General features: G+C 33.0%; 1 protein-coding gene across 1 annotated transcript; it reads left to right on the forward strand.

Annotated features, from left to right (window-relative positions):
* Positions 1-558: 558 nt before the first annotated feature.
* LOC142336175 (uncharacterized) lies at positions 559-13,011 on the forward strand. Its single transcript, XM_075385224.1, has 3 exons — positions 559-671; positions 3,789-3,958; positions 12,802-13,011. Exons 2-3 carry the CDS (start codon positions 3,836-3,838, stop codon positions 13,009-13,011), a joined length of 333 nt encoding a protein of 110 aa, XP_075241339.1. The 5' UTR covers positions 559-671; positions 3,789-3,835.
* Positions 13,012-13,571: the final 560 nt, after the last annotated feature.

A 13,571-nucleotide genomic window follows, 5' to 3' on the forward strand; every position in this document is an offset into this window, starting at 1 on the left:
CTTCATTAATTAAATACTTTTAAGGACATCTCTTTTGCGATTATCGAAAGTGTGTCTCATCCCAAACAAACAAAATGAACCTTTTGTGCCCCCCCCCCCCCACTACGTTATGCAACCCTAGTTACACAGCATGTGCCATTACCTAGGAAATCATTGTAAAAATATGGGACGTGCGTCTGGTGGATGCAAATAATATGCGCCCACTAAGCTGGGGGCACAAACGGAAAAGATCCTCTTTACCATTGTAAACAAGGAAGAAAGCTCAACAATGAAAACTTCAACCATGGATGGTTATAGATTATGAAAAGGGGAGTGGAGGGAGGGGGGGGGGGGGGGGTCACAATTATTTTTTGTAAATATATATATGTGGATGCTTGTAGGGTTTGGACGAGTGGTCCCACGAATGCTGGGATTGTTTCCGGCAGAAATCTCTTCCTATTGAACATTTCGGACGAGTTCCTCTTGTTCACATTCCTGCCGTGCTGATATCAGCCTTTGCATACTACAGATGCAGTGTCAATCTTCAGAAATCCAAGCAAATCACGCGAAAGAGTGAGTCACTTTAACTGAATGTTTTCCATTTATAACTTATGACTTAGTGAGTGTAAATGATTTGAGAATCTACTCGGTTTTGGCCCTCAGCTTATTGGACATTTACACACCTACTCCAGGTTCGCGTGCTATCTTTTTTATATTTACATAGTAACATGCTAAATGACAACTCATGATTTGTAATTGGGGGCATAAAACACACACATTGAGGGGGGGGGGGGGGAATACAAATAGATCGTGATTTGCAAACCCCATACGCAATTGGAGTGTTGACTCACCATGACTGACTATGTAGCGACTATACTGTGTAACGGGTTGACGTTTTGTAGAAAAAAAATATTGAAAGAATTGCGGTGAATATCAGTGAAAAAAAAATTCCACAGAAAAGCGCCCGCATCTTTTAGCGTTCACGGATGAAATCGATTATTTATTTTTCAATCACTCTGAGGGCACTTTAGATGTTTATTAACTGTTTCTGTTCACTTTCAGCTCTGATCTGCATTTATTTCGTACAAATAAATATCTAAAATCTCCCCAGAGTAACGACCCAGATTGTTACAGAGGCAAACCAGCAGTTTTTATTCAACTCAATAGAAGTATGTTTCTTCAACATAATGTGTAGTACTGGAGGATAACGACTCAATGGTTTCAATAATACCATAATTACAATTCAAACTAACATGTATGAATTCAGAGAAAAAGAAACAGCCCAATACCGACCTGATTTACCTAAGAGTTCATTTCGAAACCGAATCTTAGTTGAGAAATTCTCATCAATGTTCAACAAGTATGTTGCATTTTTGAATTCAAAATTAACCAAGAAATTTATACTCATTCATCTATTTTTGCGAATGAGCTGAGACGAATGTTCAATAAGTTCAATATACATTTTCTAAGAAGACGCTTCAAATTCCTGCAAAAACCCACATCATAACGTTTGGCTACATTATATACAGAAAAAAACTTCGAATGGAATAAAATCGAAAATTCCCTACTTCTAAAACCGAACATACCGACGATCTCTTACGTTTAAATACCGAATATAGTGAATCTTTTAAAACCGGATATATGGAAATTCTCTTGCGTCCAAAAACTACCATACCGAATCTTACTTACGTTCGAAACCCACAAAAACCGAAAAAATCGAACTTACCGAAGCTTTCTTACGTTTGAAACCGAAAATACTGAAGATTTCTTACAGTTTTTTGTCGTTTTTGTTCGGTCGTCTCAACTACGAAAGTAATACCAAAAGAGTCACTCGTGGATCAGCTGAAACAAATTAGTTTTCTTGAACGGTATATGTAGTACTCTATTTTTAAGGTTTTTGATAGTATCAATAAATAAAGATTATCATTACATTCTGTATGTTAAATTTTAGGCGTTTTTAGATTAAGTTGGAACAATAAAAAATTAATTGTTAAAAAATGTTTTTATTCTGATGAATAAATGGAATAACTGCCCCTTGGTTACTATTCAGGATGTTGATGACGCAATCATACAAAATTATTCAAGAAATTGTGCTCGGATTAAAATAATAAGCTCATATTGCGATATAAATATAATATAAACAAACCATAAATAATGTTGAAAAACCAATTTATTTCTTTTCAATGGTTCAGCACTAAAATGGTTTGCGTAGTTAGATTGAGCAGATCATAATTTTTTGTTTGGTTCCATTACCAAACATCGGCATAAATTAAATTCCATATCATCCTGGCCTCGGACAAAAAAGAAGAATTTAAAAAGTTGTTCTCTATAAATCTTGCGTTTAAAAGCCGTTTGTTGGTACCAATTAAAATTCTAGTAAAGTCAATACGGGAGCACAAATTGAAGTCAAATGATTATCTCAAATTGATGCTAGAGTTTTAGACGATTTTTTTTCATGCACAAATTAGGGGGATTTGTCAATCACTGCATAGTAAGTGTTATCTATAAAAACTACTAGCAAAACCCCCAAATTATAATTCATGTGTTGCTATATAGAACTTTACTATTTAAAAATTATAAAAAACGCCAAGGGGCGTAGAAGATATATGGCCACTAAACTGGATGGGGGAACATAAAGGAGACAAAAAAATATCCCATTTATTATTAAACCATGAATGAACAAATCAAAGAATGCAAATCTGATTTTAAAAAAACACAGTGCACCAGACAAAGACTTGAGTGAATAGATAGTTTATGATTGTATAATTACAAAAACGACTGTAATATTTTGACTGTATAATTAGAAAAAACCAGTGTAACATTTTGAAACAAAGTGAGAATTCGGAAAAATGATCAAATCATACTATTTTGGATATTTTCTAAATTTCGAAAGCGATTTTAAAAAATGGTGCACGTTCCGCGGCATAGAATATTAATCAGGAAAAGTAAGATCGAATGAGGCACAACTAGGAGATACGAAAGCGTTTTCATGAAAATTTTTATACAAGTGTGCAATTTAACTTACTTTCTTTTCAGTTCTTTTTCAGAATATTTTGATGTAGCAAACAAAATATCGACGAAAATTATCTCTTTTAACAAGAAGAGTTAATCGTACGAAATAGGATACAAAAAGACCATGAATTTTGTGGAAAAGACTGAATTTTTGAACCTATTTTTTCGATCAACTTTTTGGAGAAAAAGCTCTCCATTATATTAGCATTAAAGCAGTCCTGTTGTTCAGTCTGAAGTAAAGAAAGTTCTGATAGATTAAAAATTTGATCGTACTTGGAATTGTTATTTCGATAGTCTGCTCAAAGAATCGCATAAATTTTGTTCAAAGTTTTCTTGAACGCGATATTGGTTTTAAGTTAAAAGTTAAGTTTTTACAACAAAACTTTATGCTCTTCTGCATGACAATTTATTTTCCGAACCGCTCAATTGTGGCCAATTTAAAAAGATGCAAAATGAATTTTGTTGGTTTTGTTCTATATAAAAAATCCTCTTTTTTGATTTTGTAGTGAGAAAATTGAGTGCAGTTCAATCAAGAGTATAATCTTTACAATTTCAATAATCTTTATCTTTCAATATCATAGCATTTGCTCATAAGATTTTTCAATTGAATCTTTTTTTTGGGTATTTTGTAATATAGCCACACGCAAAAATATAGCCCCGTTTATGGTTTAATTCAAATGATAGACTGGGGGTGAAACACCCGTTTATACACTAGTTAGTTGGGTCAATTTCCATGAAAAAGGCAGCGAACTTGGAATTTAGAAGTTTTTTTAAGTTAATTTATGTTGAACTTTTAGATCTACTTACACGTGCTTTCTGTGGTCTTTCGATATCATGGTTTATAATGGTGACTCCTCACGTGGTGTTTCAAGACTATTTCCTCAGAGGCCGATTAATGTCTATTGGAACCTTCATGGAAGCCCATTATGAGACGTTATACATCCAACGAAATGCCAGAAATGACTCAGTGAGTTTATGCAAAATTATTAGGTCTTTCAAACTATAACCCCCTTAAATTATACCCCCTTATACCAAATTCATCGCCACTTATGTGGTCACTACTGGCCTCCAAATTGACCAATGTCGAGGTCTCCTGACAGAAGAGATCTCTGACCGGGGAATGTTATTTCGAGTGAACACCTACGCATCGTGGGCTTGAGCTACATAATCTAGTATAATCTTTGAGCGCTGATTAGTCCAGACGAGGGTCTGAAAATTCTGTGATAAGAGGTGACTTGGACCATAATGCAGGCACATACTGAGTTCCGAACGCAAGGTAGTTTGATCACAAGTAAGTCACTTTGGTCTGGGATGGTCTGATCAGCGTCGATTTCAGACTGGCTCTCAGCCTGGGGAGAAAGGCGTATGGTACATAGCGTTATCTTAAATCTTCACAAGTTGGATAACAAAAGTTGGATATCAAAAGCTGCAACCACCCATTAGTAGTTGTAGCAAATTATTTATTTATTGTAACAACTCTGCCCAGACAACAAATCAAAATAAATTAAATTCTCGTAAATTCATTAGTATAAATTTCTTTTATTGGACAGCTCGACCAATGGCCCACAATAACAACGATATAAGGACTTAATCAAGGGTTTTTTAATCTGAGATCTCGCCAGCTTATGGTACCAAAAGACGGGTAGTTACTAAATTTTGCAAACTGTAGCAAAAGACGGACTTTTTCTGACGCAAACTTTTCTTTATTCTAGGGCTTTTGGCAGAACGGGCAGATTACCCCAGCCCCCCCCCAGAGCTTTTGTGACAATTGAGGGTTCAAATCTTTATATATTAGCCGCTCATTTTTCATTTTCCAAAAGATAGTCAGTCTTTTCCATTTGAGAAAATTTACTATATATAGAAGGAAATTTTTTTTTCTTTTAAGGTCTTGCGTTCATTCCATCGGTTTACATCCATAACATACCTAGAAATTCCAACCTAATTGCTTCCTAAAATTAAAATCAGTTTTTTGTCTTTAGAGCAAAAAACCAATAATGCAGAATAATGAAATTGGCTTAATAAGGAAGTGTTTATAACTGTTTTCATTAGTGATAACTGGATGTGATTTTGATGTAAATCTATGTTTTTTTCCGAAGGTAATTTTTGAGGAGGTGTTGATTCTTTTTAGAAATCTAAGTTTTTATCCCGTTTAGTCTTATGTATTTCACAAACTTTATTTCTTAGATGACATCATTACCAATGACTATTGAAATATTTTCTTTTGCTTATTTGCCATCAAAAAATTTTGAGTGATTTGTTAAAGTATTTTTAGAGCAGATGAAGGTCTTGCTCAGAATCTTTATTACTTTTTTCTTATTCAGATGATCGTGTAAGTAACATTGTGTCGTCCTTTTTACCTGACTAGTTCTCGTGATTTTTTAAAGGTTTTGTCCCATGTCTCTTATTTACAAATTAAAAAGCAACCGTCCACGCACTGTTCCACAAGGAACCCCTCTAACAATTTCGTTGGAATAAGTGTTGTTGACAAGTACTTCTTGTCTTTTTAGTGAAAAAAACTATCAATTATTAATATGTGTTTTTCATCAAATAGATTTTTTTAATGAAAATTTTTGTTTAATAGAATCAAAGCTTTAGACAAATCCAACAAGGCAGCAAAACTAAAACTGTTTCTGTCAGTGTGATTTCCTTTTAATTCGACTGTGTACAGCAAAGCATTAGCTGATGAGCCCTTTTTTTCCTAGACTAAGTTGGATTCTACTAAGCAACTTATAGTTATTCCAGAACTTGTACTCAATTTGTTATTTCTCTAAAATTTCATTGACCTTAGATACACATGGGGTAATTTATGAGGGCCAAAAATTATCCGAATCCTTATTGTTTTTGAGAATTGAGGTAACAGCAGCAGTTTTGAGCTCCTCTGGAAATATTGATTGATAAAAACACTTTTTTTAAAAAAAAATGAATCATCGATGTTCGCTAACAGCTGACCCGTCGTCCAGTTTATTGATGCCACGCGTAAACTTTTGCTCAGTGATGAATTGACAGTTAACTTTTTTTGTAAGCTTTTTCCTGTGATTTGAGGGACTCATTTTTTTATGCAATTTAAGTTTTTCAGTTTATCCAGTTGCAAGAATCCATAAATTAATATGTTTTCAGCTTTTTTGGCCTTGTTACGAAATCTGCAAATACCTTTCAGAGAGTGTTTGTTTTAGTCTTTGTTTTGGCATCGAATTTCTGTTAGGATACTGGCATATATTTATCTTCAAGGTTTTGATGACTTGCTATTCCTTTACTTTTAGAAGAGAAATGCATTGAATTTCTAGTTCTTTGGTTTTATTTTTTCAAAAAATTTCCCGACCGTTTAAAATGGGATTTATCGTTCCTTAGATTTTTTTTCCTGTGCGTGTATTTTAAGGATTGTTGAAAAAGTTCTCGAATGTGTTACATGAATTTGATTAAGATCATTACATCGATAGAGGTCTGCCTAGCACGTTAAATAAGAGCGTGTTTGAATTTTTCTTTCTTGTAAGGATATTAGTCATAAAACAATTTGTGGGCAACATTGTTGCCTGATCTGATGGTGTCTCAGTATGGATGGATGAAAAAAATTATCCAATAAGAGGGGTTTGTCAACTAAGAAAATTTGCTGAAAGTCACGATCTGAAACTACATAGTCAATAAATGTAGTCCTATAATTTTTTACACAAAAATGTGTGTCAGTTCAGTTTCATTGTGAACGGTTTAACTATAAGATAAAAGAAGCGTTTCGAATTTTCCTTTATCAATCTCGTTGGAATAGTTTCTGTTAAAAATGCCAACCAGAAGTATTCGTTTTTCTTTTGTGACAGCATTTGAATATTTAACGCCAATTGCTCCAGAGAGAAACAAAATCATAGATCTGTTTGATGAATAACATGCATTCAATAAGATGGTATTCTTAGATGACACGTTGCTTGTTGCTTTTTGGCTTTATAATAAAACATATGCTTTCGAAGTCATCGGAAAACGCATTATTGTCTGCTCTGATTGCACGCAAAAAGATATTGTCGTTAGTAATATCACACCTCCCTCTTTTTTCAGTTTGACTGTGATTTCAATGCTTCTATCACACCTATTGCTTGCAAAGCAATCTTTTAACGGATTGTAGCGTTCACGAGGATCAGTTTTTGACGGCCAAGTTCTAGTTAAACTATGGTTTGTATTAGCATGTAGTGCACGCAAGCTGTGATTTTCATCAATAAGACTTATGATGTTAAAATGAAATTACTTCATCTCTTTCTTGTTCGGTCCACAAGTAATCTTAGCATCCGTAAAAGAAACAATTGTTCAAATTAAGTTCAAATTCTTCACATTTGAGCAATTGAATGGAGATTATCATAAAATCAGCAAAAAAGTAAACCTAGGAGCGCAAACCGTTTTTTGAATAAAAAATTTTGTATTTGAATAATTTTTAGAGCCCTTAGATGTTCAAACAATTTTTTTAGCTGTAGATTTTTCTTCTAAACTGCCTCAAGATCTACTGTTGTCCTCAAAATCTACTGCTGCCGCAGAACAATAGTAGAAGAAAGAAGAAAAATCCTCACCATGGTCATGCTAAGCCAGTGAAATAAATCATAATAAAGAAATTATCTAGATTGCACACACACATCAGTATAATTTAGTGTCTTAGAATCTAATAACAAAATATTTTTTATAGAGGGTTCCAGGTTTTGTAAAATCTAGCAAAACACTGATTTTGATTGATTTGACTGGCATGAGGAAAATCTACAGCTCTCTGGAAAGTTTGATATCTAATCAAATGACTGAAGTGTGCATGAGGAATTGTACAAGTAGACCTATATGATGGTTTATTGTTAGCATCGTTGAACGTCAATAGGAGATGCTATAACAGCTAGTTTTTCAGCGATGCAACACTGTGTAGATTTTTAAAGTTTCTGTGGTCAAAATAAAGTAAGTGTGGCACTGATTGTCATCAAAATTTACTGTAGCGTTTTGAACATTAGTACTAAAAAGAAACTTTTTAAATTGATTACTGTGCTCAAATTTTTTACGATGCATTGCATTAAACTCGTCGATCAACCATTTCTTTCTGCTTATTGGCCAACAATTCTCAACGGGGTACCTCACAAAGTAGAAAGGAATCTGTGTTACTTTTTTGACTATTTTCACTTTTTGTTCTTAGTCGAAGCCCTGTATGCATGGATGCATATAGCAATAGGGATTGAGGCATTGTGCTCTAAACTTGGTATTAAACTGCTTCTCTTTCCCAAATTTTGATTTGTATATTTTAATTACATTTTTCGCAACAGTTTTAATTGTTCTATGTAGTCAGATTGAGTTGATGCTTCACCCCCCTGTGATCATTCCTTTATTTTACTGCACTTACAAGACAATTATCAGGCGATTTAGCCGCTGGTTTAGTAACAATGTTTTGATTATAATTATTTTCTTTCTTGTGATTTTGTTAAAATTTCAACAGAAAATTTTTACATTTCCTGTGGATTTAGCATCATGGAAGTTTGTTCCTCGAGAACCGCCTTAGTTTTGGTTTTAGTACTAGAGCTGATTGTAATGATGTAAAGAATTGTCGGATTAGAATTGTCTTTTCGCGAGAAAAAAATGCATACATTCAAACTATTATATGATAAGAGGTCAATTTTTCAGGGTTCGTTTATGTTGAATTTAAAACTTTGCATTAGATAACATAATAAAGTAGACGCGACTGCTTTGAACGAAAATTTATCTGTTTGTGATGTAAGCTAATTGACGTAAGTTCAGCTCTCAAATACAAGTTTCTGGCACTCATCAAGATCCGCGATGTCGATCAGGCTTTTCAATTAGAGCTTTGAAGATGTTTCTGTGGAGTCACATAAAGTTGCTTAAAACGCTAAAAATGTAGTTTTAATAATGAAAAAAGTTTATAAAAGTCAATTTGGGTCTAACTATACAAGTCCGTTCGGCATTTTAACGTCAGGCACTGGAGACTGACTGGAGCATTTTATAATGGTCATATGGGCGTTTTTGAATAGTTATATCTAATTCGCTCTATCCTAGTTTTCATCTTAAGCTTAGAAAGGGGTGAAGGATTATACTTTTCGTCGACTGATTGAGTCGAAATTGAAAATTAACGATTACCTGTACTCACAAGTTCACGCTATTGTATAAGTTTACCAGATGTGATTAACCATCTGGTACCTAAGTCTCAGAGCTTTTGAGCGTTGAACCAGTATATATGTTTTGATTGTAAAAACGAATTTCAGTTCTTAAACATTGCATCTTCAAAAACTGTAGGCTTTTTATTGTGTAGTTTATCTTCATTATGGTTTTATAGAGGTCGTGCGGTTCTCCCAAGCTCAAATTTATCCTGCATAGTCTCAAAAAACCTTTACACCAAAATCAGGTCTGAGCAAAATATTTTCATACATTTGTAGCTTATTATTGGTAATTATTTTAATAGTATACACAATATTTACGCAGAAGTTTTTTTGTAGGCAGTTACCACAATGCCCAATCAACTTAGCTGTTACCACTCGCTACGCAAATTTAATGTTACAAGTACCAACGCGGGTTGTCAAATCTCATATAATGCATACCTTGTTGGTGTGAGTAGATTTGAACATAATAGTTTTTATGCACTAAATTTTAACCAAAACTAAAGACTGGCCAGCACAAGTTATGACAACAACAGACTGCTGCCATCTTAAAAACAGAAAGTCCGTAGAGTGATTCAGCGCTGATTTGTTCTGCCACCAACCTCGGGGCTGGTCTAAATTAAAATTTCTCCGTAAAAAACAGCTGAAATCATAAAACATAAAACAAAACAGTAGAGCGTTAAATGCGCTTTGCGACCAGTTCCTAAACGAAAGATGATGGCATAGCACATATAACCCACTCCTATTCTAATAAAGAAATAGTGAAAATTCCGCTATTTAAGTGTTTTTCATAGATTATAGAAATCTATAAACAATTGACTATTGAACCACTTTTGAATCCACAATAAAAAGTACAGTTTCAAAGATATTTTTTCAAAACTTTCAAACAAACACAAAAAGGAAGTAGTTACTGGTTATATAGGTTCTATCTCCATTGACTAAAATAAAGTGTGAGTAAATAAGATAAAATTTGTGCGCTGACAAAATTAACAAGCTATGACCGTTTGAGAAAGCAACTAGGAATATCAATAGAATTAAACTATCATGAAACAGGAGAAAAGTTAGAAAAACAAGAAATATTTAATCTATCTTTCAATACTGTAATACCGTTTATCAACATTTGTTCAAAGTCTTTAGGTAATGTTTTTACTTACAGACATTCAACCACTAATATTATAGATTAAAAAGTTTCCGTTTTTAAACATCTATAGGAATTTGAATTTATGGTTACATCTTCGAAACAATTTCACTGATCCCTAAGAGACTGTCAACAAAGTCATGTCTTTTACTAACAATATCAACCATTTTGTTACCACCACTACTAACACCATTTATATTTTTAGCTGAAACTAATGCATGACATATAACATCAGGAATAGCAGCATTAAAATCAAAAATAAGTTGTATTGGTTGTGGTACCATCTGAACATTTTGATATCGAGAAACAAATAAATATAGCCACCTACTTCTCCAAAACGTCCTTTGATTTATATAAGGTTTAATATTATCTGGTAATCATTTATAAATTTTAATTAAACCATTATCTTTTAAATGCTTCTTTGTTATTTTTAAACCTATGATCAATATTTATCCTCTCTCCCTGATGAAGAAAACTGTCAATCATTCAATAACATGCAGTAATATCCATAGATCTTGTCCATCCATAGATCTTAGCCTTATCATTTTCAGGACCAAATTTCATATATTTTGCTCTCTCCATACCGCTCTCGATACCAAGATCAAACAGTAAAAAAATATCATTGGCTTTAGTTAATATGAAAGAAAAACATTCCATGAAAATCTACATAATGCTAAAAAATTCTGATTTGATCTTGTTATGGAAAGTGCTATCGAGAGACCACAATTTGTAATAGTTGGTTTCAAAAATACTGAAGTTTCTGAAGAAATTATTGGTGCAAGTACATTAACAAAACTAATGTTAGTTAACGTTTTTGTAAGATTAGTAGTGATTCTTATACTTAAGATGAACATTGATCATAGGATTAAGTCGCATTTAAAGAGATAACTAATTTCAACAAAGATCATAATGGGTAACCAGATAAAATAAAACTACAAATAAAAATAGTATACTTGAAAGTAGTAATAGAATATATGTATTTGTAGATGTCAGAACAATCATATAGGACTAAAACGAGTACAGCTTAATTTTAAATTTAATGCTGCTGTTGCTGATTTTATATGTCAGGCATTAGTTTCAACCAAAAAGATGATTAGCGAAAGTAGTGATGGTACTGGAATGTTTGATATTGTTAGTTAAATACATGGCATCGCTGATGGTCTCCTAAAAATCAGAGAAGCTGATTCGCAGATAAAACCAAATTTCCAATATATAGTTGATAATTCCAATATATTGATATAGTTGTTAATAATCAGAGACTTATTATATCTTTGATATAAGTGGTTGAAGGTTGTCAGTAAAAGTTTTCCCAAAGACTCTGCACAAACAATGATTTAAAAAATTAAGGTCATTACTATATTGATGATAGAATAAATGAATATCGTTTTTCTAGTTTATCTTCTTTTCTAGTACGTTCAATTCTGTGGATATTTCTCTAGTTTATTCTCAAACTCTGTCATAGTTTTGCTTTTTTAAGCACAAAAACTTTTGTTTCATTTACTCACACTTTATTTTACTCAATGGAGAGGAACTTATATAACCAAACGTACTTCCTTTTTGTTTTCGTTTTTACATAATGCAAACATATGTAAACAATGGAAATGTGATTTGTTATGAATTTTAAAAAGATAGTTTAGTCGATTGTATAGATTTTTTGTAATTGTTGAAAGTCACTTAAATAGTGCCCGAATAGAAAGCCAAAAGAGCTGGGTGGCAGAAGTTAAATTGCCATTGTTTTTTTAAAATTGTATCTAGATGTTGATTTAACAAGTTCTGGCTATTTATCGGCAAACTTGTGGTTTTTTAAATTTTTAGTAGCAGTGCAAGTTGCGTGTTTCAAACGTGCAATTTGCTTGTTTCACACAAACGCTACTCAAGTTCTCAATAAATGTCGGAAAGCGCCAGAGGTTATCAGTAATTTAGCAGTGCACTTTCCTAACCCAGGAACTCCATGAAAAAAAAAGTTTCACTGCGTGTTTAGAACCATTCGAGAACAAACTAGAAAATTTGTCCATAACCCCTAGGAAAAAAAACACGCATCAGGCTCAGCCGAAAACTACAAATCAAACTATTTTTATTGACTAAGCAAAACATTGGATCTGAAATGGCATTGAAGAGAACTACTGAGAAAAGTATTGATAACCATTTTCAAAAAAACTAGAAACCAAACCGATCCGAAAAATTTAAAAATGAAGCGCATTGCGAAATACTGTATTTATATTATCAACAGAACGAGTTTTTGTTAAAACGCTTATTTCACACAATTGTTAAAAATTGGAGCAAGAAAATTTTCCGCCGCAATACTCTTTTTTAGTCTCTATTGTATGTTGGCGTAATCAACTTTCAGTTCGTAGAAAAAGTTCATGAAAATGCGCTAACAGTTCTGTTAAAAATTAACCAAAATAAGTGATTAAAAACCAAAAGTAGACCAATAAACCAACAATAGGATTAATAATAATTGGCAAAATTGTGCGTATGTTAAATATCTGGACTAGATTGGTTAAATTTAGATTGCCTAAAAAAGAACAATGCTTTAAAATTGTTTTTTACTTGCCTTAGATGGAATGGAGCTACGACTACCTTCTAACTGACTACCGCAAAGCTCGCAGGACATCAGCCACACTTTGGCGAATTGAATCCCCGCTGAGATGTTTGAAATTGAGTTTCGGATTTGTCAACTCAATTCTGTTGATCGTGATGATCAAGCCATTCCAAGACCCAGTAGTAGCCAGTTACAAGCGAATCAAAGAAGCTTTTGGAAGGAAATAGTTTTGAAAAATGAGTGCAAAATAAATTTTTTCCCTGAAATTTTTGTTTTCTTTCCTTTCTTTTTCCTAATGTTTCTTTCCGCTCATCTTGTTAAAATTCTCACAATTTTATCATGAAACGCATTACTATAACTTTTATGTTGAACTTGCCAAGTAGCAATCAGAACTGGAACTAACCCAAAAATTTTTCACGAATTGATCAGCAATTGCAATGATACTTTAGTTTTGCGCGTGTTTTGTTTTCCTGTGATGGATTAAAATTTCATTGTTTTTTTTAATTTTATTATGCATAATTCAATTGAAATAGCTAATTGCGCCTCTTTCTACGTTATAGAACCGTTATCTGTTCAAATGACACTAGTGGAAATGATATTTTTTTAATCGGTGCGGCCCTTAGTATGAAATTCTAGGTTTTAAGCTTAGTATATTATGGGTATATTTGGTTTTCAGACGCAGAGATTGTTCAAAGTATTCGGTTTCCAAGCGGTTGAAACCTGCAGCGTTGTCAGTATGCTCAATTTTAATCCTCGAAAAGCAAAAAAGTTTGTTCATAATATGGTT

This window comes from Convolutriloba macropyga, chromosome 1 (genome assembly GCF_964194025.1).
Source record: "Convolutriloba macropyga chromosome 1, txConMacr16.3, whole genome shotgun sequence".
NCBI lineage: Eukaryota > Metazoa > Xenacoelomorpha > Acoela > Convolutidae > Convolutriloba > Convolutriloba macropyga.

What these genes read in the sequence shown, in the direction of transcription:
- LOC142336175 (XM_075385224.1), top strand. Translation starts at nt 3,836, where the DNA reads ATGGTGACTCCTCACGTGGTGTTTCAAGACTATTTCCTCAGAGGCCGA. An exon ending in GAAATGCCAGAAATGACTCA is followed by an intron (nt 3,959 to 12,801) that starts GTGAGTTTATGC and finishes TACTTGCCTTAG; the next exon opens with ATGGAATGGAGCTACGACTA.